General features: G+C 42.9%; 1 protein-coding gene across 1 annotated transcript in view; it reads left to right on the top strand.

Annotated features, from left to right (window-relative positions):
* Positions 1 to 18062: 18062 nt before the first annotated feature.
* Positions 18063 to 25051, top strand: part of ARHGAP6 (Rho GTPase activating protein 6) — a 368137-nt gene continuing 361148 nt past the window's right edge. The window contains exon 1 of the mRNA XM_077482552.1: positions 18063 to 18309. Coding sequence (XP_077338678.1) covers positions 18265 to 18309 — 45 coding nt within the window. The 5' untranslated portion in view covers positions 18063 to 18264. The remainder of the gene's footprint in view (positions 18310 to 25051) is intronic.

Here is a 25051-nt window from a genome sequence, read left to right on the forward strand (position 1 = left end):
TACTACCTTAGCCTATCAATATACTACCTTAGCCTATCAATATACTACCTTAGCCTGTCAATATACTACCCTAGCCTGTCTATATACTACCTCAGTCTGCCCTTATACTTCCCTAGTCTATCTATATACTACCCTAGCCTTCCCCTATACTACCCTAGCCTGTCTATATACTGCCCTAGTCTATCTATATACTACCCCAGTCTGCCCATATACTGCCTTAGCCTGTCTATATACCACCCTAGCCTGCCCATATACTGCCTTAGTCTGTCCACATACTACCCTAGCCTGCCCGTATACTACCCTAGCCTGTCGAAATACTACTCTAGCCTGCCCCTATACTACCCTAGCCTATCTGTATACTACCCTAGCCTGTCTATATACATCCCTAGCCTACCCCCTGGAATTGAACATAATGGTATGCCATATAATTTTGCATATAGACAATGTGCTGTTGCATGTAAATCTGACTTCCTGGTGAATTTAATATTAATTAATTAGTTGTCATGATACAAAATAATGGATGTGGGGGCCTTTTGGTGGGCGTGATTTTTTTTTGGGGGGGGGTGATTGCCTCCTAGTGTTAACCCCTTCCCTACCAGTGTCATTTATACAGTAATCTGTGCATTTATTTTTTTCTTTCAAATTCTTTATTTATTTTTACAAGATAAAAGAAAAAAGAGAAAAACAATACATCATAGTCATATTACAGTCACATCATATATATTCCATAGCAAGTACTCGGTTTCCCTATCTACTTATACTTTGCAAACATACTTAGCCCTCTCCTCACATTTCTACATCAGCTTGCCTCCAAGGTTTCAGTTCTCCTGTTATTTTAATCATATTTGAACATAAAAAACAAACCATAAAAAACATAACTAAAACATAAATCAAATAAGGGGAGAGAAAAAAAAATGCATTTTTATAGCACTGATAGCTGTATAAATATCAGTGGTCCCAAAAAAGTGTCTAAAGTGTCCGATTTGTCTGCCACAATGTTGCAGTCCTGCTAGAATTCGCTGATCACCACCATTACTAGTAAAAAAAAAAATTAATAATAATAAAAATGCCATAAATCTATCCCCTATTTTGTAGATGCTATAACTTTTGCGCAAACCAATCAATATAGGCCTATTGCAATTTTTTACCAAAAATATGTGGAAGAATACATTGGTCTAAACTGAAATTCTTTTTTGGGATATTTATAACAACAAAAAGTAAAAAATATATATATTTTTTTTCAAAATTGTCGCTCATAGTGCAAAAAATAAAAAAATAAAAACTGCAGAGGCGATCAAATACCACCAAAAGAAAGCTCTATTTATGGGGAAAAAAAGAACGTCATCCCATGTTTGGGTACAGCATCGCACAACCGCGCAATTGTCAGTTGAATTGACGCAGTGCCGTATTGCAAACAATGGCCTGGTCATTAGGGGGGGAAATCTTCTGGGGCTGAAGTGGTTGACAGCAACCCCAAATCGCTCCCTTCTTCCTCTGTAGTCTTATTAGACTGAACTGTGTTAGTGACCCAAGGGACAGGTGACAGCACTCCACCAACCACGTGACAGTATTTGAGCCTGGCAAGTGTCTGCTAGACCTGAACATTTTCACAGGGGAGAAGATCACATGTTCCTCTATACTTGGAAGTGGCAGGTATTGTGCCAGTGTTGTGGAAGAGTAAAGAGCAGTAAAGGATTGCAGGTAAGGAGAGTTTAGCATCTCTTGAAAGGATTAGGGGGTCACTTTCAAGAGCACAGAGCTCAGATTTTAATGTTTCCACATCCTATTTATTGATTTCAGTGGAGCAGGACTTTATTAGACTGTGCATGGCCATTTTCCATTTTTGCAGCAGTTCTTGAACAATAACAGCAAATGTTTCCAATGACTTATGTAATAAATGGTTACCAGGTCAAGAGGCTTGCCTCTGCACATTTGGTTTATATAGCAAGGCTAAGTGCACACAGTTAAACTGGTCTTATACATCATGAACTCCTCTAATGCCGCGTACACACGATCAGAAATTCGGCCAGCAAAAGACTGATGAGAGCTTTTGGTCAGAAAACGCAATCATGTGTATGCTCCATCGGAATGTTGCTGGCCGAATTTCGGTGGGAAAAAGTTCCTATCCGAAAATGCGTTTGTGTGTATGCAATTCCGATGCGCAAAAACTCACGCATGCTCAGCTATAACTAGGAGACGGAAGCTATTGGCTACTTGCTATTAAACTTCCTTTTTCTAGTCCCGTCGTACGTGTTGTACGTCAGCGTGTTCTTGGCGGTCGGAATTTGATGTGACCGTGTGTATGCAAGACAGCTTGAGTGAAATCCCGTCGGAATTCTGTCGGGAAAACCATCAGAGCTTTTTACGACCAAAATTCCGATCCTTTGTACGGGGCATTAGAGTATGAGTGTTTGTAGAGTGTGGCATCGTGATCTTAATAGATCTGTATTGTACATGCACCTGTTGATTTTCATTCTAATTTAAAAAAGTATAACATTATAAATGAAATCTATTGTTTTCTGATTACCTAAGTGATTTTTTAACACTACACTGACATTATTTTTAACTACTTATAGATAGCATGAGGAAGGAATAACCTTTCTGTCAGTTTTTATTTCTGTCTGTGACCCCACTGGGGAAACTCTTCCTCACTTCCTGTTTTTGCGACTCCTGTACAAGGAAAACGGGTTGCAAGGGTCATTGGGACAAGAACATATGGATAGCCATAAAAACATTATCAGAAGTTTAAGGGCTAGTTTACAGTAGAGTTAGCCCTCTGAAGAGCAAATTGCAGTGAATCGTTGTGGATTCTGATTGGGTACCACAACCTGAGACTACAGACGCAGAGGGAGTGTGGCGGCTGTAGTGATGATGACACGGGCACCGGGTACTAAGCCTGGAGAGTCACATACGGGGGGGGGGGGGGGGGGACTGGGAGAGGTCATTACTGGTTACACGGTATCAACTGTGCCCAGCAAGGAGAGCTGCACATGGGGAGCAGAGGAGGAGGATTAATACAACACAGTGGGAGAGTCTTTAATATTAACCATCCTTAATTGCTGCCCCACATATCCCATCCCTGGATTTGTGCTCTAAGGAGAGGAGAGTGGAATGTGATCTGCCATTAAGGATTTACAGTACCCCACAAAAGTGAGTACACCCTTCACATGCTTGTAAATATTTTATTATATCTTTTCATGTGACAACACTGAAGAAATGACAGTGTAAAGTAGTGAATGTAAAGCTTGTATAACAGTGTAAATTTTCTGCCCCCTCAAAATAACTCAACACACAGCCATTAATGTCTAAACCGCTGGCAACAAAAGTGAGTACACCCCTAAGTGAAAATGTCCAAATGGGCCCAAAGTGTCAAAATTTTGTGGGGCTACCATTATTTTCCAGCACTGCCTTAACCCTCTTGGGCATGGAGTTAACCAGAGTTTCATAGGTTGCCACTGGAGTCCTCTTCCACTCCTCCATGATGACATCACAGAGCTGGTGGATGTTAGAGACCTTGCGCTCCTCCACCTTCAGTTTGAGGATGCCCCACGGATGCTCAATAGGGTTTAGGTCTGGAGACATACTTGGGCAGTCCATCACCTTTACCCTCAGCTTCTTTAGCAAGGCAGTGGCCATCTTGAAGGTGTGTTTGGGGTCGTTATAATGTTGGAATACTGCCCTGCGGCCCAGTCTCCGAAGGGAGGGGATCATTCTCTGCTTCAATATGTCACAGTACATGTTAGCATTCATGGTTCCCTCAATGAACTGTAGCTCCCCAGTTCCGACAACACTCATGCAGCCCCAGACCATGAGACTCCCACCACCATGCTTGACGGTAGGTAAGACAAACTTCTCTTTGTACTCCTCACCTGCTTCCACACACGCTTGACACCATCTGAACCAAATAAGTTTATCTTGGTTTCATCCAGGGGTAGACTGACAACTCATGGGGCCCCTGGGCAATAGGAGATTTTGGGGCCCCCAGGCAATCCGAGATTATGGGGCCACACAGTATACACACACACAGTATGCACATACATGTACACACAGTATACACAGACGTGTTTCTATTGGCTGAGAAGGTACTGGAGAGGTGGGGCAGCTATAATCTCAGGATTTTTAGACCAAAAGGATGTCGGTAAGGGACATTTCAGAGACAAATGTAAAAAACAAACACAGATTTCTACATACTATCCCTGGTTTTACTGAGGCTAGCAACCCTTGTGGATTGGGCCCTCGGGCAGTGCCCGAGTGGCCTAATGGTCAGTCCACCCCTGGTCTCATCTGACCACAGGACCTGGTTCCAGTAATCCATGTCCTTAGTCTGCTAGTCTTCAGCAAACTGTTTGCGAGCTTTCTTGTGTATCATCTTTAGAAGAGGCTTCCTTCTGGGATGACAGCCATGCAGACCAATTTGATGCAGTGTGCGGCGTGTGGTCTGAGCAGGCTGACCCCCACCCCTTCAACCTCTGAAGCAATGCTGGCAGCACTCATATATCTATTTCCCAAAGACAACCTCTGGATATGATGCTGATCACGTGCACTCAACTTCTTTGGTCAATCATGGCGAGGCCTGTTCTGAGTAGAACCTGTCCTGTTAAACAGCTGTATTGTCTTGGCCACTGTACTGCAGCTCAGTTTCAGGGTCTTGGCAATCTTCTTATAGCCTAGGCTATTTCTATGTAGAGCAACAATTCTTTTTTTCAGATCCTCAGAGAGTTCTTTGCCATGAGGTACCATGTTGAACTTCCAGCGACCAGTATGAGAGAGTGAGAGTGATAACACCAAATTTAACACACCTGCTCCCCATTCACTCCTGAGACCTTGTAACACTAAAGCCGCGTACACACGGGCGGACTGTATGGCCAACTTAGTCCGTCGAAACACATTTCAGCGGACAGTCCGCTCATGTGTGGGCTTCAGCGGACTTTTTCAGCGTGCAGTCTGGCGTACTAAGTATTTCGGAATTTCCGTAATACTGTCCGTCATACTTTGGTTTCAGCGGACAATCCGCTCGTGAGTAGGCTAGTTCGACGGACTAAGAATGGCGCATGCTCAGAAAGGATTTACACGGCGGAAGGTTGCATTGCTGTGTATTCGATGTCCTATTTCTAGTCCCGTCGTACGTGCTGTACACGTCATCGCGCAAGCTTTCGACGGACTGTTTGTGCATCCGTGTGTGGTCAAGTCCGTTCATTCGAAAGTAGGACGGACTGTCCGTCGGATTGTATGACGGACTAAGTAGGCCATACAATCCGCCCGTGTGTACGCGGCCTAACAAGTCACATGACACCGGGGAGGCAAAATGGCTAATTGGTCCCAATTTGGACATTTTCACTTAGGGGTGTACTCACTTTTGTTGCCAGTGGTTTAGACATTAATGGCTGTGTGTTGAATTATTATGAGGGGACAGCAAATTTACACTGTTATATAAGCTGTACACTCACTACTTTACATTGTAGCAAAGTGTCATTTCTTCAGCGTTGTCACATGAAAAGATATAATAAAATATTTACAAAAATATGATGGGTGTACTCACTTTTGTGAGATACTGTATATACCAAAGTGCTGTTAGACCCGTTTTGTTCTTTGGTTAAGGTGAGCTGCTAGGGCACACTCCTGGTAGATTTTGGATGGTGGAAGCAAGTGTGACCACAATGTTTTAAGAGTTGATGTCTATTTTGCACCTGATCTTCACATTCTACTATCAATTACTCCACTATTGTTTATTGCACATGCACTTTAGGCTTCATGTACATGGGAAGTTGTTCAACCTCTCCTGAAAGAGTTAACTTGACAGCTAGAAACCGGCGTCTGAAAACGGCCATTTATCTGCGTTTACATGCTGCATTTAGCCGCATTTGCATCTAGAAGCGTTTGAAACATTTATTTTTTTTTTTAAATAGCCAAAAATGAAAAATGCCTGTAACAAAATTCTGCTAACCACGAGTTTCCGCTCTTAGCCGCGTTTAGCCGCATTTGGTGCTTGAAAAGCCTCTAAACTCAGTTTCTGAACGGGTTCCAAAAAAAAAGCCTCTAAACACAACTGCCTAGAAATGACTATAAACCACTCTGTGTACATGTACTGATAAGATAACATAGAGGAGGGTTCAGGAGCAGCTGAAAAAAATGCCCAACCACTCCTAAATAAAGTCCGTTTACCAGCAGCAGTGTACATGAGGCCTTAATGCTTGGCACTGTTCTTTGGCATGTTATTTCAGTAAATGGACTGCTATTTTGTTTGATACAGCCTATGGACACTATTATATATTCATCAAGTGTATTATGGAATATATTCATTTATGTATGTTATCAGATCATTCATATCAGCCTTTCACAGCACTTTTGTTTTTGAACCACTGCCTAGGGGTTTCGCGTCATTAGATATATATTTTTTCAAAGCCTGTGTTTACTCCGTTTTTAACACTATAAGTAGCACTTTGAAGATAGTGCCACGCTTATATTATTTATTTTTATATACTTTTATGTGGGGACACATTTGAATGTTGGCTACTGCTCATATTATTTCACTTTTTCTTTTTTTTTTCTTTTTTTTACTGGGGTTTGCGCATTGGTTCTTATACTTTTTAAAACTGTGGTGAATAACTTTTCAGAGATGATGACAGTTTGAAAAGTGGAGACAGTTTGATAGGTGGTGACAGTTTGTAGATGGGGACAGTCTGTAGGTGGGGACAGTTTAACAGGTGGTGACAATTTGACAGGTGGTGACAGTTTGTAGATGGGGACAGTCTGTAGGTGGGGACAGTTTAACAGGTGGTGACAATTTGACAGGTAGTGACAGTTTTGACAGATTGTAACAGTTTGTAGATGTTAACAGTTTTCCAGGTGGTGACAGTTTGGCAGGGGGCGACAGTTTGACAGGTGGTGACAGTTTGGCAGGGGGCGACAGTTTGACAGGTGGTGACAGTTTGACAAGTGGTGACAGTATGACAAGTGGTAACAGTTTGACAGGCGGTGACAGTTTGAATGGTGGTAAGTTTGACAGGCGGTGACAGTTTGACAGGCGGTGACAGTTTGACATGTGGTAACAGTTTGACAGGTGGTGACAGTTTGAATGGTGGTAACAGTTTGACAGGCGGTGACAGTTTGAATGGTGGTAAGTTTGACAGGCGGTGACAGTTTGACAGGCGGTGACAGTTTGACATGTGGTAACAGTTTGACAGGTGGTGACAGTTTGAATGGTGGTAACAGTTTGACAGGTGGTGACAGTTTGACAGGCGGTGACAGTTTGAATGGTGGTAACAGTTTGACAGGCGGTGACAGTTTGACAGATGGTGACAGTTTGACATGTGGTAACAGTTTGACAGGGGGTGACAGTTTGAATGGTGGTAACAGTTTGACAGGCGGTGACAGTTTGACAGGTGGTGACAGTTTGACAGGTGGTGACAGTTTGACAGGTGGTGACAGTAGGACAGGTGGCGACAGTTTGACATGTGGTAACAGTTTGACAGGTGGTGACAGTTTGAATGGTGGTAACAGTTTGACAGGCAGTGACAGTTTGACAGATGGCACCAGTTTGACAGGCGGTAACAGTTTGACAAGTGTTGACAGTTTGACAGGTGATAACAGTGACAAGTGATGAGAGTTTGACACATTGTGAGGAAGCATTATGTCGCCTCCTCACTACCTATTTTAATCCTTATAAAGCCGCACAACTGTCCTGCAACAGTGTGCATTGCATGTGGCTGCAGCACGGGACCAGGTGAATAAGTCACATTCAGCAGGCAATACTACCTGCTGAGCACTAGAGGGGAGATAATTGTTGCTGTGACTGTAAAGCAACACATTCTTGCGGTAGCATGTGTACTCCCCCATCGCTGCTTTTCCAAAGATAAAGGGAGCGGCTGAGGGGTGGTAAAAAACATGGCTCAACTGTGTGTTTTTATCTCCCCCCAACCGCAAGAGTAAATAAGGCCGAAATCCTTCCTCATTCCAATAATATGTTTGTATCTGTGTCACCATCGGAAAGATTTCCCATCACTCCCTCTCCTACTTTTAATATTTGGCAGAAGAGTCAGGGAGTGGATAGTTTTTATTTGACAGTGCAGCTCTGCAAGAAATTGAAAAAAAGTTTAGAATAAATCTATTTAATTTCACAAGCTTGTTGGAGCCTATTGTAATCAAGAACAGTCTATCCTGCAAGGAGAGAAACCTAATAGTATGGTAAAACAAATGTTATGACATCTATTAATAAAGACTGACAAACGTGACTTTGCCAGTTTAAAGAGATAAACCAGCTGAATATCTTGCAAAATAATCCTGTGTCCAGAGTTTGAAGCTAAACCTAAAATGCCTGAAAGAAGAAATATTTATTACAACTTCTAATAAAGTTCTTCTTGCAGAAAATATTCTCATCGTTCAAATACATGGACACTCTTCATACGGTTGTTACTATTGCACAACTTACCAACAACTTACTATAAAGTGTTATTCCCATTAAAGTCAATGTTTATTGGTTTTCTGAGTTCTATTTATTGATGATGTAATACCCCTTGCCTTAAAAGTGCATAAAGTGCACCTGTGCCAAGATTAAAGACATTTAAGTATTTACATATTCTTATCGAGCAGTAAAAGAGCTTTAAAAAAAAGCCCTCACTCACCTGTATAACTGCTTGCACTGTGAAATAATTCATTCTCAAAATTCAAAAACAGACTATTAAATCAGGTTTAAGTGCCGGTGTCTTGTCAAATAGCGTCCTCCATCGGATAGTGTCCACTGCGTACTGCGCATGCGCAGTACACAGGAACACAGATTCCGAAAAATGCCGAGGATGAACGGCGCCTGCGCCGTGAGTCCAGGTTCTATCCCCACCATCCAAGTGGACATAGAGTTAGAATAAAAAAGAGACGAGCGCAGTGAGGCCGAGCCCGAAGCGTGGCGAGCGAAGCTCGCCCGCAAGGGGCCCTCTCAAATTCACAACCATGTCCGCTTGGATGGTGGGGCTACCACCTCCACTCACGGCGCAGGTGCCGTTCAGCTTCGGAGATTTTCCGAAGCTTCGTCTGCTCCGTACTGCGCATGCTCAGTACGGAGCGGACACCATTTGATGGCCGGACTCTATACGGCAGAACACCGGTTCACACTTATGGAAATTTTATGCGGATCAGGTGCAATCTAAAAAGCATAAAAGGAAGGGGTCGGTAAATAAAATATTTACCAACCCCTTCCCTCGCTCTCCATCCTGAAACATTCCCTGCAGCAGCCCGAGGGAAAGGAGAGGAGGGAAGCTGGCAGCACTGCAGTAGGTAGACAGGGCACCAGGAAGAAGAAGGAATGGGGTGATTAGGGTATGCCCAGGCACACCCGACACACCCCGTGCGCACGCTTATGGTTGAATGCATTTTGGCATCTCAAGCGAACCATGCATAGAGAGCTTTCGTCTTTAAGGAAATTGGAATACGATTGAATTTGTGCATACCCGTGTGACCGCATAATGATGTTATGTCATGCATTTTTAAAATATCAAAGAAGCAAACCAACAGCATAGTTATTGATTAGATGATTATTGGTTAGTGAGAAAAGTTAATTACTGAGGAAATTTTATGTAGAGGTAGGTCAAGCCTGAACCGTCAGCATCGTGCGATCGTTGTTGCGACCAAAACTCCGATCTAGCTAAAGATTCTCTGACGGAGACTCTTTACCACGTGATCAGCCATGTCCAATCACGGCTGATCACAGCATAAACAGGAAAAGCCGTTTATCTGCTTTTCCTCACTTGCTTCTGTCAGGCGTGAGTAGAGGAGAGCCGATCGGCTGCTTCTCTGACAGGGGGGATCTGTGCTGATTGATTATCAGCACAGTCCCCTGGAGGACACCCACACTGGACCACCAGAGATTCCCACCACTAGTCACCAGCAGGTATGCCACCCACAGCCACCAGGGATGCCAATCAGTGCCCACAATGGATGCCAATCAGTGCCAAACAATAATGCCTGCCAATCAGTGATGCCCATTAGTACCATCCATTAGTGTACATAAGTGCCACCTATCAGTGCCCATCCATGCCACCTATCAGTTCCCATCTGTGCGATGTTTCAGTGCCCATCAGTGCCACCTATGTGTACCCATCAGTGCTGCATATCAGTGCCATCTATCAATGCTGCATATTAGTGCCCATCATCAGTGCCCATCAGTGCCACCTCTTTGCCACCTCATCAGTGCCCATCAGTGCCCATCAGCGCAGCCCCATCAGTGAAGGAGAAAACGTACTTATTTACAAAGTTTTGTAACGGAAACAAAAAACATTTTTTTTTTCAAAATGTTCTCTCATTTTTTTATTTGTTTAGCAGAAATTAAAAATCCCAGAGGTAATCAAATACCACCAAAAGAAATCTCTATTTGTGGGAACAAAATGATAAAAAATTTGTTTGGGTACAGTGTAGCATGACTGCGCAATTGTCATTCAAAATGCGAATGTGGAAAGCTGAAAATTGGTCTGGGCAGGAAGGTGTATAAGTACCCAGTATTGAAGTGGTTAAAGTGTCACTAAACCCACATCATAAAAAACTATCAATAAAAGCTGTTCATACTCAGTCACTATCAGATTAATTGTCTGTATTATGCAAAAAAAAACTGATCCTGCCACTCTCTATCTCCACCTTCTGTTCATATCCCCAATTCAGCTAGGGACTTTGCAGCTGTGGAGGCAAGTCTGCACATGCTCAGTTTTCAGTGAGTTTCTATGCTGAGCATTTCCTCCCTATCTGGGCAGCCCATGTAACTATAGAACCACACATGTAGGCATATAACTATAGAACCACACATGTGGGCATATACACAGTGGTAAATAATTGCTCACTCCCTAACTCCTCCTCCATGCCCACGAACCAGCTAAACACAATGAAGGCAGGATATTACATGTAGATTGATGGAGGCTTCACCTCCCTCCAAGACACAGGCTGGAGGGGCATGACACAGCCTGTGACTGGCAGAAATCCACTCACACCATGGTATTTCCACAAAATAATGAAGATTTGATTTCAATATATATATTTGTATGATAATTTGAAACAATTTATTCATATGAATTTTTTTTTTTACTCTGTATTCCGAACGCGTTTTTTTTATTTTGAGCATATGACCAGCAGCAGAGGACTAGAAGTTGCTCTTTCTTATGTTTCTCTGCAGACAAGCTGGGAAAGATCTGGGTCATGTGACAGCTGTATATCAATTAGTAAAAAGATGCTTAGATTTTTTTTTTTTTTTTATTAAAATAATTACAGTGCCATCATCCATATACAGAAATAGAAGGAACAATGGGGGGTATTTACTAAAGGAAAATCCACTTTGCAGTGAAAGTGCACTTGGAAGTAAAGTTGCTGTAGATCCGAAGGGAGACATGCAAGGAAAATAAAAAACAGCATTTTAGCTTGCACATGTTTGGATGATAAAATCAGCAGAGCTTCCACTAATTTCAGATCTACCCCTTAGAGTTAGAGCGACTACACGTCCAAGTGCACTTGCAGTGCAAAGTGGAGTTGCCTTTAGTAAATAACCCCCAATGTAAATTAAACACCTATTGGTTTTCATGAGACTAGCACGCAAAAAAATAAAATAAAATTTGATGAGCATTCGTCCGATATTCTCATTGTGTGTACAGGGCTTAAAGTGGTTCTAAAGTCTCAAGTTTTTTTTTTTTTGTTTACCTTAAAGCATTTGTTACCCCAACATTTCATATTCCTGATATGTGGCTGCTGTACCATGTACTTGTATGAGAAAGTATCCTGTTCTCTTTGTTTTCTTCTTTTGTGTGAAATCCCTGGTGTCCCTGCCAGTCTCTCTGCTTTCCTATTATAAACTGACCACACTAAGCAGGAGAACACACCGTCATCAGTTCTCTTGCTGGGAACTCCGTGTGCTCTCCTCCAATGAACAGACTTGTTCTGACACACAATCGCTGCACAGCCATTCAGTTCGGTGTGCTTCTGCTTCCCCTCCCGCTGAGAACAGAGGAAATGTGATTACTTATAAATAGGGAAAAAAGGTCATTATGGTTTCTTTTTTTATCTATACAAATATGTTTTGCCTTTCATTTCTATTTTAAACTGAATGGGTTGTGTTACAAGGTGATCCTTTACAATCACTTTAATGCATTCTATGCATTAACGCGATACTAAAGACTTGTTTTTTTTTTCTATAAAAATAACAAACACATTATACTTACCTGCTCTGTGCAGTGCTTTTGCACAGAGCAGCCCAGATTCTCCTTTTCTGGGGTCCCTTGCCGCAGCGCCTGGCCCCTCCCTCCTGCCAAGTGCCCCGACAGCAAGCAGCTTGGTATGGGGGCACCCGAGCCGAGCTGCTGCTCTGTGTGTCCCTCTCTCTCCTCTTTGGCTCACTGATTTTGACAGCAGTGGGAGCCAGTGATGAGGGGACATGGCAGAGTCCAGTTGTCTATGTCAATGGATGCTGAGTGTGGCTCAGGAGTGAGCCCACACGAGTGCCCCCATGGGAATTGGTTTCCTATTGTTGGCACCAGCAGGACAAGAGAAGCCTGGAATATTGGCATGGGATCCGAGATCTATTGCACAGAGCAGGTAATTATAGACATGTTAATTATTTAAAGTGATTGTAAAGTCTGTTTTTTTTTTTTTTAAATAACAAACATGTCATACTTACCTGCTGTGTGCAGTGGATTTGCCCAGAGTAGCCCCAAACCACCTCTTCTCGGGTCCCTCTTCGCTGCTCCTGGCCCCTCCCTCCTTATGAGTGTCACCACAGCAAGCAGCTTGCTATGGGGGCATCCGAGTCAAGCCACAGCTCTGAGTGTCCATTCAGGCAAGGAGCTGCGGTTCAGCCCCACCCTCTCTCTCTCTCTCCTGATTAGCTAACTGACTTTGAGTGAAAGCAGTAAGAGCCAATGAGGCTTCTGCTGTGTCTCAGCTAATCTGGAAGGAGAGTCCCGGGCAGCTGAGGGACTTGTGGACATCACTGGATTGAAATGGGGCTCAGGTAGGTATTAGGGGGTGCTGAGGGGGGCTTCTACATACAGAAGGCTTTTTTTTCTTAATGCTTAGAATGCATTAAAGGGGTTGTAATCCCTGTTGTTTTTTCACCTTATTGCATCCTATGCATTAAGACAAAAAAACTTCTGATGCTGACCACTAGGGATGAGCTTCGAGTTCGAGTCGAACTCATGTTCGACTCGAACATTGCCTGTTCGCCTGTTCAGCGAACAGTGAACAATTTGGGCTGTTCGCAGCAAATTCGAAAAGCCGGAACACCCTATACAAGTCTATGGGAGAAATCTAAAGTGCTCATTTTAAAGGGTAATATGCAGGTTACTATCCTAAAAAGTGTTTGGGGACCTGGGTCCTGCCCCAGGGGACATGGATCAATGCAAAAAAAAGTTTTAAAAACGGCCGTTTTTTCAGGAGCAGTGATTTTAATAATGATTAAAGTGAAACAATAAAAGTGTAATATTCCTTTAAATTTCGTAGCTGGGGGGCATCTATAGTATGCCTGTGAAGGGGCGCATGTTTCTGGTGCTTAGAACTGTCGCTGCACAAAGTGTCATTTGTGCAGGAAAAAAAGTCTTTTAAAATCACTTGCGGCTAAATTGTCGGGTCTCCGTAATACAGAGAACACTCAATGAGTGTTCTCTGTATTAGCCGACAATTCATTCATTCATTGATTAAAAAAAAAAAAAAAAAAAAAGCGTGGGGGTTCCCCTAAATTCAATCAAAAGGCCCTTCAGGTCTGACATGGATATTAAGGGGAACCCCGTGTCAAATTTAAAAAAAAAATTTGACGTGGGGGTCCCCCCAAATATCCATACCAGACCCTTCAGGTCTGATATGGATATTAAGGGGAACCCCGCATCAAATTTAAAAAAAAAATTGACGTGGGGGTCCCCCTAAATATCCATACCAGACCCTTTATCCGAGCACGCAACCTGGCAGGCCGCAGGAAAAGAGGGGGGGACGAGAGAGCGGCCCCCCCTCCCTCCTGAACCGTACCAGGCCACATACCCTCAACATTGGGAGGATGCTTTGGGGGTCTGTGACCCCTCAAAGCACCTTGTCCCCATGTTGATAAGGACAAGGGCCTCATCCTCACAACCCTGGCCGTTGGTTGTGAGGGTCTGCGGGCGGGGGCTTATCAGAATCTGGAAGCCCCCTTTAACAAGGGGACCCCCAGATCCCGGCCCCCCCTGTTTGAAATGGTAAGGGGGTACAAAAGTACCCCTACCATTTCACAAAGAAAGTGTCAAAATGGTTAAATAAGACAAACACACTTTTGAAAAATTCCTTTATTAAAAATAAAAAAAAAAAAAAAAAATTCCAGCGGTGCTAATCCACTCTTGCTATCCAGCGACGGGTCTCCGGGGTCCAGCGATGGATGATCATATCCAGCGACGGGGGATCTCTCAGTCCAGCGCTGTCCATACATGCTTCTTCTGTCTCCGCTCCGGAGACACTGCAGAGAGCCGAGCGCTGACATTTCTTATATTGGGAGGGCGGGGCCACCCGTCACCTGACCCCGCCCCTCTGACGCAGGAGAGGGAAGCCAAGGGTTCCCCAGTGACGTGTGGGTGACCCCGCCCCCTCTGATGTAACGGAAACCTGCGTTACATCAGAGGGGGCGGGGTCACCCACACGTCACTGGGGAACCCCTGGCTTCCCTCTCCTGCATCAGAGGGGCGGGGTCAGGTGACGGGTGGCCCCGCCCTCCCAATATAAGAAAGGTCAGCGCTCGGCTCTCTGCAGTGTCTCCGCAGTGGAGACAGAAGAAGGAGGTATGGACAGCGCTGGACTGAGAGATCCCCCGTCCCTGGATATGATCATCCATCGCTGGACCCCAGAGACCCGTCGCTGGATAGCAAGAGTGGATTAGCACCGCTGGAATTTTTAATTTTTTTTTTTTTTTTTTAATAAAGGAATTTTTCAAAAGTGTGTTTGTCTTATTTAACCATTTTGACACTTTCTTTGTGAAATGGTAGGGGTACTTTTGTACCCCCTTACCATTTCAAACAGGGGGGGGGGGCGGGATCTGGGGGTCCCCTTGTTAAAGGGGGCTTCCAGATTCTGATAAGCCCCCCGCCCGCAGACCCTCACAACCAACGGCCAGGGTTGTGAGGATGAGGCCCTTGTCCTTATCAACATGGGGACAAGGTGCTTTGAGGGGTCACAGACCCCCAAAGCATCCTCCCAATGTTGAGGGTATGTGGCCTGGTACGGTTCAGGAGGGAGGGGGGGCCGCTCTCTCGTCCCCCCCTCTTTTCCTGCGGCCTGCCAGGTTGCGTGCTCGGATAAAGGGTCTGGTATGGATATTTAGGGGGACCCCCACGTCAATTTTTTTTTAAAATTTGATGCGGGGTTCCCCTTAATATCCATATCAGACCTGAAGGGTCTGGTATGGATATTTGGGGGGACCCCCACGTCAATTTTTTTTTTTAATTTGACACGGGGTTCCCCTTAATATCCATGTCAGACCTGAAGGGCCTTTTGATTGAATTTAGGGGAACCCCCACGCTTTTTTTTTTTTTTTTTTTTTAATCAATGAATGAATGAATTGTCGGCTAATACAGAGAACACTCATTGAGTGTTCTCTGTATTACGGAGACCCGACAATTTAGCCGCAAGTGATTTTAAAAGACTTTTTTTCCTGCACAAATGACACTTTGTGCAGCGACAGTTCTAAGCACCAGAAACATGCGCCCCTTCACAGGCATACTATAGATACCCCCCAGCTACGAAATTTAAAGGAATATTACACTTTTATTGTTTCACTTTAATCATTATTAAAATCACTGCTCCTGAAAAAACGGCCGTTTTTAAAACTTTTTTTTGCATTGATCCATGTCCTCTGGGGCAGGACCCAGGTCCCCAAACACTTTTTAGGACAGTAACTTTCATATTACCCTTTAAAATGAGCACTTTAGATTGTGAACGTTCGAGTCCCATAGACTTTAATAGGGTTCTAAAGTTCACACGAAGTTTAGGTCTGTTCGCAGGTTCTGGTGCGAACCGAACAGGGGGGTGTTCGGCTCATCCCTACTGACCACCCCCACCCCCCGTTTTCCTCACCTGAGCCTATTCGTTCTCACAAAGGAGACACACTCTACCACCTCTCTGCCTGTTGTCTTGGCTCTTGATTGGATAGAGTGATAGCAGCGCAGCCATTGGCTCCCGCTGCTGTCAATCAAATCCAATGACGCAGGTGCCGGGGGGCAGGACCAAGTCCAGCATTCTGTAACTATAGACGCAAATGCTGGACTCAGGAGTGCTCCTGCACAGTAACACAAGAGTTTATACCCCTTTAAGATAAAAAAAAAAAACCTTCTGCCTTTCCTAACCACATGCCGACCATTGTCGGCATATATACGTCGGCAGAATGATACGGCTGGGCAAAGTAACGTACCCGTACGTTACTTTGAATTTACCGCCGTGTTCACACACACCTGCTGCAAGCTCTTTGCCTGTGCCTGCAGGACCCGTGGACTTGATCGCGGCGGAGATACCCGCAATCGTGTCACAGAGCTGAAGAACGGGGAGATGCTAAAGTAAACCGTATATCCCCATTCTGCCCAATGACAGGATACTGATCATCTGTCCCTGATCCCTGTCATCGGGAGCAGCCATCAGTGTCCACGTCACACAAGCCCACCCCCCAGTCAGTTAGAAACACTCCCCTAGGACACACTTAACCCTTCCCCACCCCCTAGTTGTTAACCCCTTCACTGCCAGTGACATTTTTACAGTAATCAATGCAATTTTAAAGCATTGATCGCTGTATTCATGCCAATGGTCCCAAAAATGTGTCAAAATTGTCCGATGTGTCCGCCATAATGTCACAGTCATGATAAAAATCGCTGCCATTACTAGTAAAAAAAAATAATTATTAATAAAAATGCCATAAAACTATCCCCTATTGTAGACGCTATAACTTTTTCGCAAACCATTCAATAAATGCTTATTGCGATTATTTTTTACCAAAAATATGTAGAAGAATACGTATCAGCCTAAACTGAGGAAAAAAAAGTTTTTTTTATATATTTTTGGGCTATATTTATTATAGCAAAAAGTAAAAAAAAATAATGTCGCTATTTTTTTGTTTATAGTGCAAAAAACAAAAACAAAATAAAAATGCAGAGGTGATCAAATAGCACCAAAAGAAAGCTCTATTTGTGGGGAAAAAAAGGACATCAATTTTGTTTCTGAGCCACGTCGCACGACCGCATTGCGCGGTTGTGCGACGTGGCTCAGAAACAAAATTGATGTCCTTTTTTTCCCCACAAATAGAGCTTTCTTTTGGTGCTATTTGATCACCTCTGCATTTTTATTTTGTTTTTGTTTTTTGCACTATAAACAAAAAAATAGCGACATTATTTTTTTTTACTTTTTTTACTAAAAGTTAAAGCGATGCAGTGCCGAATCGCAAAAAGTGCTCTAATCAAGAAGGGGGTAAATCCTTCCGGGGCTGAAGTGGTTAATGCCTGGTACACATGATGAGATTTTCAGATGAACGTTCGTCTGTTTTTTTTTTTTTTTTTTTTTTTTTTTTTTTTTTTGCACGCTAATCTTATATTGAAAATAAAGAATTTCCTAAAATTACAAAAAATTCTCGTGGGACAGAATAAACATTCAGCAGTGATGTAATGTGTTGTAATAGTGTATTTGTATTTTTGAACGACAACTGTACTGATGAAATAAAAATCGTACGATCTGGTTGTCGTGATTGGTTCTCGAAAGGCTTTATACTAACGATCTGATTATCGTACGGTCGCGTCGAAAGCGGGATTTTCCGTCAGATTTTCTGAATCAACAGAAAAATAGGTAAAAATAGGGATGCGAAGATTTGGAGGAGGCTGAGAGCAATAGAAGGGACATTCCCATAGCTGAATGGAATGTATTTTGCATGCAGAGTATACTGAGTCTATGGGGTAGTTGAATTGCCCCCATGTACTATGTAGCATGCACACAGCGCTGTCCCCGGGATCCGCTCCGCACTTGTTGCTGCTCCCTTCCCCGCCATCGTACGCTATAAGTAGCCGGTGTAATAGGTGTGGGCGGGGCAGTGTCCCCTCCTCCTGCCATGCCCCGCCCTCCCCCGGACTCCAGCCTCACACTCATGGACACACAGGGATTGTAGCTCGTCCATCAGTGAGGATACTTTGTATGTAATAAGGGAAGCGGTGGGATTGCCATGATGTGGATGGGCTCGGAGTCCCGCCTGTCACCTCTACGGGTGGAATAGGAGAGGAGAAGTCGGCTGCTTCCCCGGATTGATCTGTGTGTACAATGTTCGGAGACTCGGTGTTCTGTGAGCGGAGGCTCTGCTATGCGGTAAGTCCTTTCTCCGCTCTCACTGCCGGACAGGGGGGCAGTGTGCGGGGCAACGAAACTTATAGATCATCGCCTTATCATAGGGAGCCCGCTCTGTCCTTTTTAGGAAGCGAACGGTCATAGGATGATCTGCTGCTATGTACTAAGAGGCGAGCGTCAGTGGTAGCCTAGGCTCAGCTGTGGAATGATGGACATCATCTGCTGTGCTTATAGTAGAGGGGGGTTGATAGCCTTGTCTGTACTCAACAATGTATGGAGGGGATTTCTCTGACTTTTGGTCTTTCTACCTGTCTGTGCTATGTACTAAACAGAGAGCATAAGTTGTAGCCTAGGCTCCTCAGAAGATGTGTAGGGTGATAGACACCATCTACAGTGCTTACATGGTGACTTATAGCTGTGTCTACATTCAGCAGTGCATGGAGGAGATTTCTCTGCCTTTCTACCTGCTATGTACTAAGTAGAAAGCGTCAGTTGTAGCCTAGGCTCCTCAGGAGATATGTAGGGTGATAGACACCATCTACAGTGCTTACATGGTGACTTATAGATGTGTCTACACTCAGGAGTGTATGGGGGAGATTTCTCTGCCTTTTTGTACTGTCTTTCTACCTGCTGTGTACTAAGTTGAGAGTGTCAGTTGTAGCCTAGGCTCATCAAGATGTATGTAGAATGATAGACACCATCTGCTGTTTATGTCTATGTAGTAGAGGTGGATTTATAGCCACCATGTCTCTGCTCAGGAATGTATGGAGGGGATTCCTCTGCCTTTATACTGTTTTTCTACCTGCCTGTGCTATGTACTAAGCAGAGAGCACCAGCTGTAGCCTAGGCTCCTCAGGAGATATGTAGGGTGATAGACACCATCTGCTGTGCTAACAGTAGTAGAGGGTGACTTATAGCCCTGTCTTCCTCAGGATTGTATGGAGATTTCTCTGCCTTTTTGTACTGTCTTTCTACATATGTACTAAGTAGAGAATATCAGTTGTAGACTAGGCTTATCATCAAGATGTATGTAGGATAATGGACACCATCTGCTGTTTATGTCTATGTAGTAGAGGTGGCTTTATAGCAGTGTCTATGCTCAGCAATGTATGGAAGGGATTCCTCTGCCTTTATAACGTCTTTCTACCTGTCTGTGCTATGTACTAAGCAGAGAGTGTCAGTGTTGTAGCCTAGGCTCCTCAGGAGATGTAGGGTGGTAGACACCATATACTGTGCTTACAGTAGTAGAGGGTGACTTATAACTGTATCTATGCTCAGGAATGTATGGAAGGTATTCCTCTGACTTTTTGCACTGTCTTTCTACCTGTCTGTGCTATGTACTAAGCAGAGACCATCAGTTGTAGCCTAGGCTTGTCACCATGTATGTAGGATGATAGACACCATCTACTGTGCTTACAGTGCAAAGGGTATCCCTCCGCCTTTTTTGTACTTTTGTATCTTTCTACCTGCTATGTACTAAGTAGAGAGTGTCAGTTGTAGACTAGGCTCATCATCAAGATGTATGTAGAATGATAGACACCATCTGCTGTTTATGTCTATGTAGTAGAAGTGGATTTATAGCCACCATGTCTCTGCTCAGGAATGTATGGAGGGGATTTCTCTGCCTTTTTGTATTGTCTTTCTACCTGTCTGTGCTATGTACTAAGTAGAGAACCTCAGTTGTAGCCTAGGCTCCTCAAGATGTATGTAGAATGATAGACACCATCTGCTGTTTATGTCTCTGTAGCAGAGGGTGATTTATAGTCATGTCTATGCTCAGGAATGTATGGAGGGGATTCCTTTGCCTTTTTGTACTGTCTTTCTACCTGTCTGAGCTATGTACTAAGCAGAAAGCGTCAGTTCTGTAGCCTAGGCTTTTCACAATGTATGTAGGATGATAGACACCATCTACTGTGCTTATAGTAGAGGGTGATTTCTAGCCATGTCTATGTTCAGGAAAGTGTGGAGGGGATTCCTCTGCCTTTTCATACTATCTTTCTACCTGCTTGTGCTATGTACTAAGTTGAGAACATAAGCTGTAGCCTAGGCTCATCAATGATAGACATAGACACCATCAACTGCGCCCATTGTAGATGGTGAATTATAGCCTTGTCTATGCTCTAGAATGCACTGGGTGCTGTTAGAGGAGATTCCTCTGCCTTTTTCTAGTATGTCTTTCTGCCTTATTGTGCTATGTACTAAGTAACTCATATCAGTTCCATTGTCACCTAGGCTCAGTGCAATGTATGTAGACTGGTAGACACCATCTACTGTAAAATTAGTAGAGGGCAATTTATAGCAATGTCTTTGCTCATGGTGATGTTAGGGGGGATTCCTCTGCTTTTTATGTTCTATGGTTGTATGCCTTTTCATGCTATATACTAATCAGAGTGTATCATTTGTAGCCTAGGCTCCGTGCAATGTATGTAGAATGGTAAACACCTTCTTCTCTTCCTATAGTAGAAAGCGATTTATAACCATGTCTTTGCTCAGGGTAATGTTAGGATAGGATTCCTCAGCCTTTTTGTATGTCTTTGCTCAGGGTGATGTTAGAGAGGATTCCTTTGCTTTTTTTTTTTTTTTATATACTATGATTTTCTGCCTTTCTATGCCATATACTAATCAGAGAGTATCAGTTGTAGCCTAGGCACAGCTCCATGTATGTAGAATGATAGACATCATAGGCTGTGCCTATATTAGAGGGTGATTTATAACCATTTCTTTGCTCATGGATGCTCAGGGTGATGTTAGGATAGGATTCCTCAGGCTTTTTTGTACTGTCTTTCTGCCTTTCTATGCTATATACTACCAATCAGAGAGTATCAGTTGTAGCCTAGGCTCAGCTCCATTTATGTAGAATGATAAACATCATAGGCTGTGCCTACAGGAGACAGTGATATACAACAATGACAGTGCTCAACAATACTTGGGGGTGATATCACGGAGGATGGCTTTTTGTACTATGCACTATATTAAGAGTGTCAGTTGTAGCCTAGGCTCAGTGTGATGTATGTAGAATGATGGACACCATCTGTTGTGCCTATAGCAGAGAGGAGCAAGAGAGTTATAGCCATGTCTGAGCTCCACAATGCTCAGGAGATGTCAGGGGGATCCCTCTGCCTTTTTTTTATTGGATCCCTCTGCCTTTTTTTATTGGATCCCTCTGCCTTTTTTATTATTGGATCCCCCTGCCTTTTTTATTATTGGATCCCCCTGCCTTTTTTATTATTGGATCCCTCTGCCTTTTTTATTGGATCACTCTGCCTTTTTTTTATTATATCCCTTTGCCTTTTTTTATTGGATCCCTCTGCCTTTTTTTTATTGGATCACTCTGCCTTTTTTTTATTATATCCCTTTGCCTTTTTTTATTGGATCCCTCTGCCTTTTTTATTGGATCCCTCTGCCTTTTTTTTTATTATATCCCTTTGCCTTTTTTATTGCATCCCTCTGCCTTTTTTATTGGATCCCTCTGCCCTTTTTTATTGGATCCCTTTGCCCTTTTTTATTGGATCCCTTTGCCCTTTTTTTTTATTGGATCCCTCTGCCCTTTTTTATTGGATCCCTTTGCCCTTTTTTTTATTGGATCCCTCTGCCTTTTTTTATTGGATCCCTCTGCCTTTTTTATTAGATCCCTTTGCCTTTTTTATTGGATCCCTCTGCCTTTTTTATTAGATCCCTTTGCCTTTTTTATTGGATCCCTCTGCCTTTTTTATTGGATCCCTCTGCCTTTTTTTATTGGATCCCTCTGCCTTTTTTTATTGGATCCCTCTGCCTTTTTTTATTGGATCCCTCTGCCTTTTTTTATTGGATCCCTCTGCCTTTTTCTTTTATTGGATCCCTCTGCCTTTTTTTATTGGATCCTTCTGCTTTTTTTTTTTTATTGGATCCCTCTGCCTTTTTTTTTATTGGATCCCTCTGCCTTTTTTTATTGGATCCCTCTGCCTTTTGTTATTGGATCCCTCTGCCTTTTTTTTATTGGATCCTTCTGCCCTTTTTTTTATTGCATCCCTCTGCCTTTTTTTATTGGATCCCTCTGCCTTTTTTTTTATTGGATCCCTCTGCCTTTTTTATTGGATCTCTTAGCCTTTTTTATTGGATCCCTTTGCCTTTTTTGGATCCCTCTGCCTTTTTTTATTGGATCCCTCTGCCTTTTTTTATTGGATCCCTCTGCCTTTTTTATTGGATCCCTCTGCTTTTTTTTTATTGTCTTTCTGTTTTTTTTTTTTTGTGCTATGTACTGATTAGATAGCATCATTTGTAGCCTAGGCTCAGCGTGATGTATGTAGAAAGATGGCGCCCATCTGCCATGCCTATAGTAGAAGAGAGGCAGAGATTTCTATGTCTGAGCTCCACAATGCTTAGGATAGGAGATGTCAGGGGGATTCCTCTATTCTACTGGTACACAGATACATGAAGGTGCAGCATATTGCTGGCATGCTGCAAGTGGCACTGGCATTGTGAAAGACTTAATTTGTGGTTTTTGTTGTTTATATGGCAACCAGCAGTAAGCAATATTCTAGGTTAAAGTGCATCACCCTATGATCTAAGCAGACATCTGGATGGTGTGACTTCTCTATAGAATATTCTGCGTAGAAATTTAAAGCTGCCCATACATGTCTTGCTGTCTCTTGGGCTGAGCAAGAGAAATTGTTCTTTTCTAATGAGGGTGACTGAGGAGCTGTAATTACCATAAATCACCCTGTCTGCACTGTGCTGGCAGATCTCATAATCAGTTGTCAATTAGATTTGACCACTCTCTGTCCTGACAAAGGGTTAAAGATTTAGAAGCTGTGTTTCTTTATTGTATGTTAATAAGAGGTAGCTCATCCTGTCCTAATGCCTGATACACACTACAAGTTTTTGTTTGTTCAACCTAGAGGGTTGAATAAAAAAAAAAAAAAAAAACTGACAGCTCCGGTCGGAGCCAATGTGCTAACCATCCGAAGTTAGTACAGCGATCCCCCCCACTGAGCTGTTATGTTCTGACAGGGGGATGGACCCTCTTGCCAGAACACTCCAATCAGCGCTCTCTGCCATTGGCTGAGAGCGCTGATCGGGAGTCGGTCAGCTGATGGTTTTCCAGCATGCTCGTCAGACAGAAGCCAACCAAACCGATCGTCATACACACGGGCCGAATGTCGGATGGTTTTTATTGAACTGACCGATGTCTCCCGACATTCAGACCAATGTGTGCAGGGCTTATGTTTCTTATGAACTTGTTTGGAAATGTTTGCAGTCAACCATGGCACCTTCTACTAATAAACGTCTTATGCCACGTACAAACAAGCGGAATGTCCCACAGAAAAAGTCAAACGGAATCTTTTCATCATATATTCCAATCGTGTGTATGCCCCATCGGACTTGTTTTTTTTTTTTACGAAAATTTTGACGGACCTAGAAATAGAACATGTTTTAAATATTTCTGACGGAACCAATTTCTATCTGGAAAATCGCTTGTCTGTATGCTGTTCCAAAAACGACGCATGCTCTGAAGCAAGTACGAGACGGAAGCTATTGACTACTGGCTACTGAGCTTCCTTTTTCTAGTCCCGTCATACATGTTGTACGTCACTGCGTTCTTGACGGTCGGACTTTGGTGTGATGGTGTATATGCACGACAGTTTCAGCGGAAAACCGGGTATAAAAGATAAGAAACATATTTTTTTAAACATTATTTTTAGGTATGCTGTGTGAATGGGGACATGCAATAAACATATGGAGGGAGATGTACTAAACCTGGTGCACACAGAATCTGGTGCAACCGTGCATAGTAACCAATCAGCTTCTAACTTGTTCAGTTAAGGCCTCATGCACACAGGACGTTTAAAAAAACGCTAGCACTGTTGTCAGGAAAAAGCAGCGTTAATAACACGTTTTTAGCCACGTTTTTGAATGATTTTTATAGGCGTTTTTTGCCGTTAGCGTTAGAAGGTGATTGAGTACTATGCACAATGTCGCCAGATTCTGTGTGCACCAGTTTTAATAAATCTCTCCCATTGTGTTTTTTTTCTCTTTTTTCACATTTGACTGCAAAAGTGGCAATACACTTTAAGCATTGTCAATATTCCCTCCAGAGTCAATATATTTCAATTGTATTACCGGGCTATTCAGTATTATGGCACTTTGATTGTTTGTTGACTTATCCTTAGTGCTTATAGGATAAGAACATAATGGTGGCTATACACTTAATGGGCCAATCAGAGGATTCTTCACAGAATCACGCCAATATAATCAAATCTATCAATTATCAGTTTTGAGAAAAAAAAACGATTGGTTTCAGTAAAATGATTCTGATTGGTCTTGAGGTAAAATCTGATCATAGGAAAGTAGATAGATCGTCATGATCATCAAAAAGTGGTCATACATGCATTCATTTTACATACAGTCAGATATTTGATTGGTTCATTTTCAAAAATAACAGACTCAATGGACCTCTTGATCTCTTCTCTGCCTTTACTCTTTTATGTTTCTTTGTTTCATATTTTGTTATCTGTAAGCATATACACATTGCTGTTTAAAAAATATTTACAAAATAACTTGTTGGCTGCAGTTAAAAAGTGTATAAAACTGCCGCAGAATAAAATATCTTGAATGTTATCATTGGTGTTATCCATACATTGCTGTGCGTTGGAATGTTGCAGATAAAAATCTTTTTTTTTTTTTTTTTCTTCTGACTTAACCAGGCACAACGTGCCTGTGCCCATGCATTTGTTTTTAGAGAACATGAAACAAACTCTAGCTGTCTTGCTTTATTTTGAAGTTG

Source organism: Lithobates pipiens, unplaced genomic scaffold (assembly GCF_037356315.1).
Source record: "Lithobates pipiens isolate NorthernLeopardFrog02 unplaced genomic scaffold, aLitPip1_a1.2 Scaffold_16, whole genome shotgun sequence".
NCBI classification, from domain to species: Eukaryota; Metazoa; Chordata; class Amphibia; order Anura; family Ranidae; genus Lithobates; species Lithobates pipiens.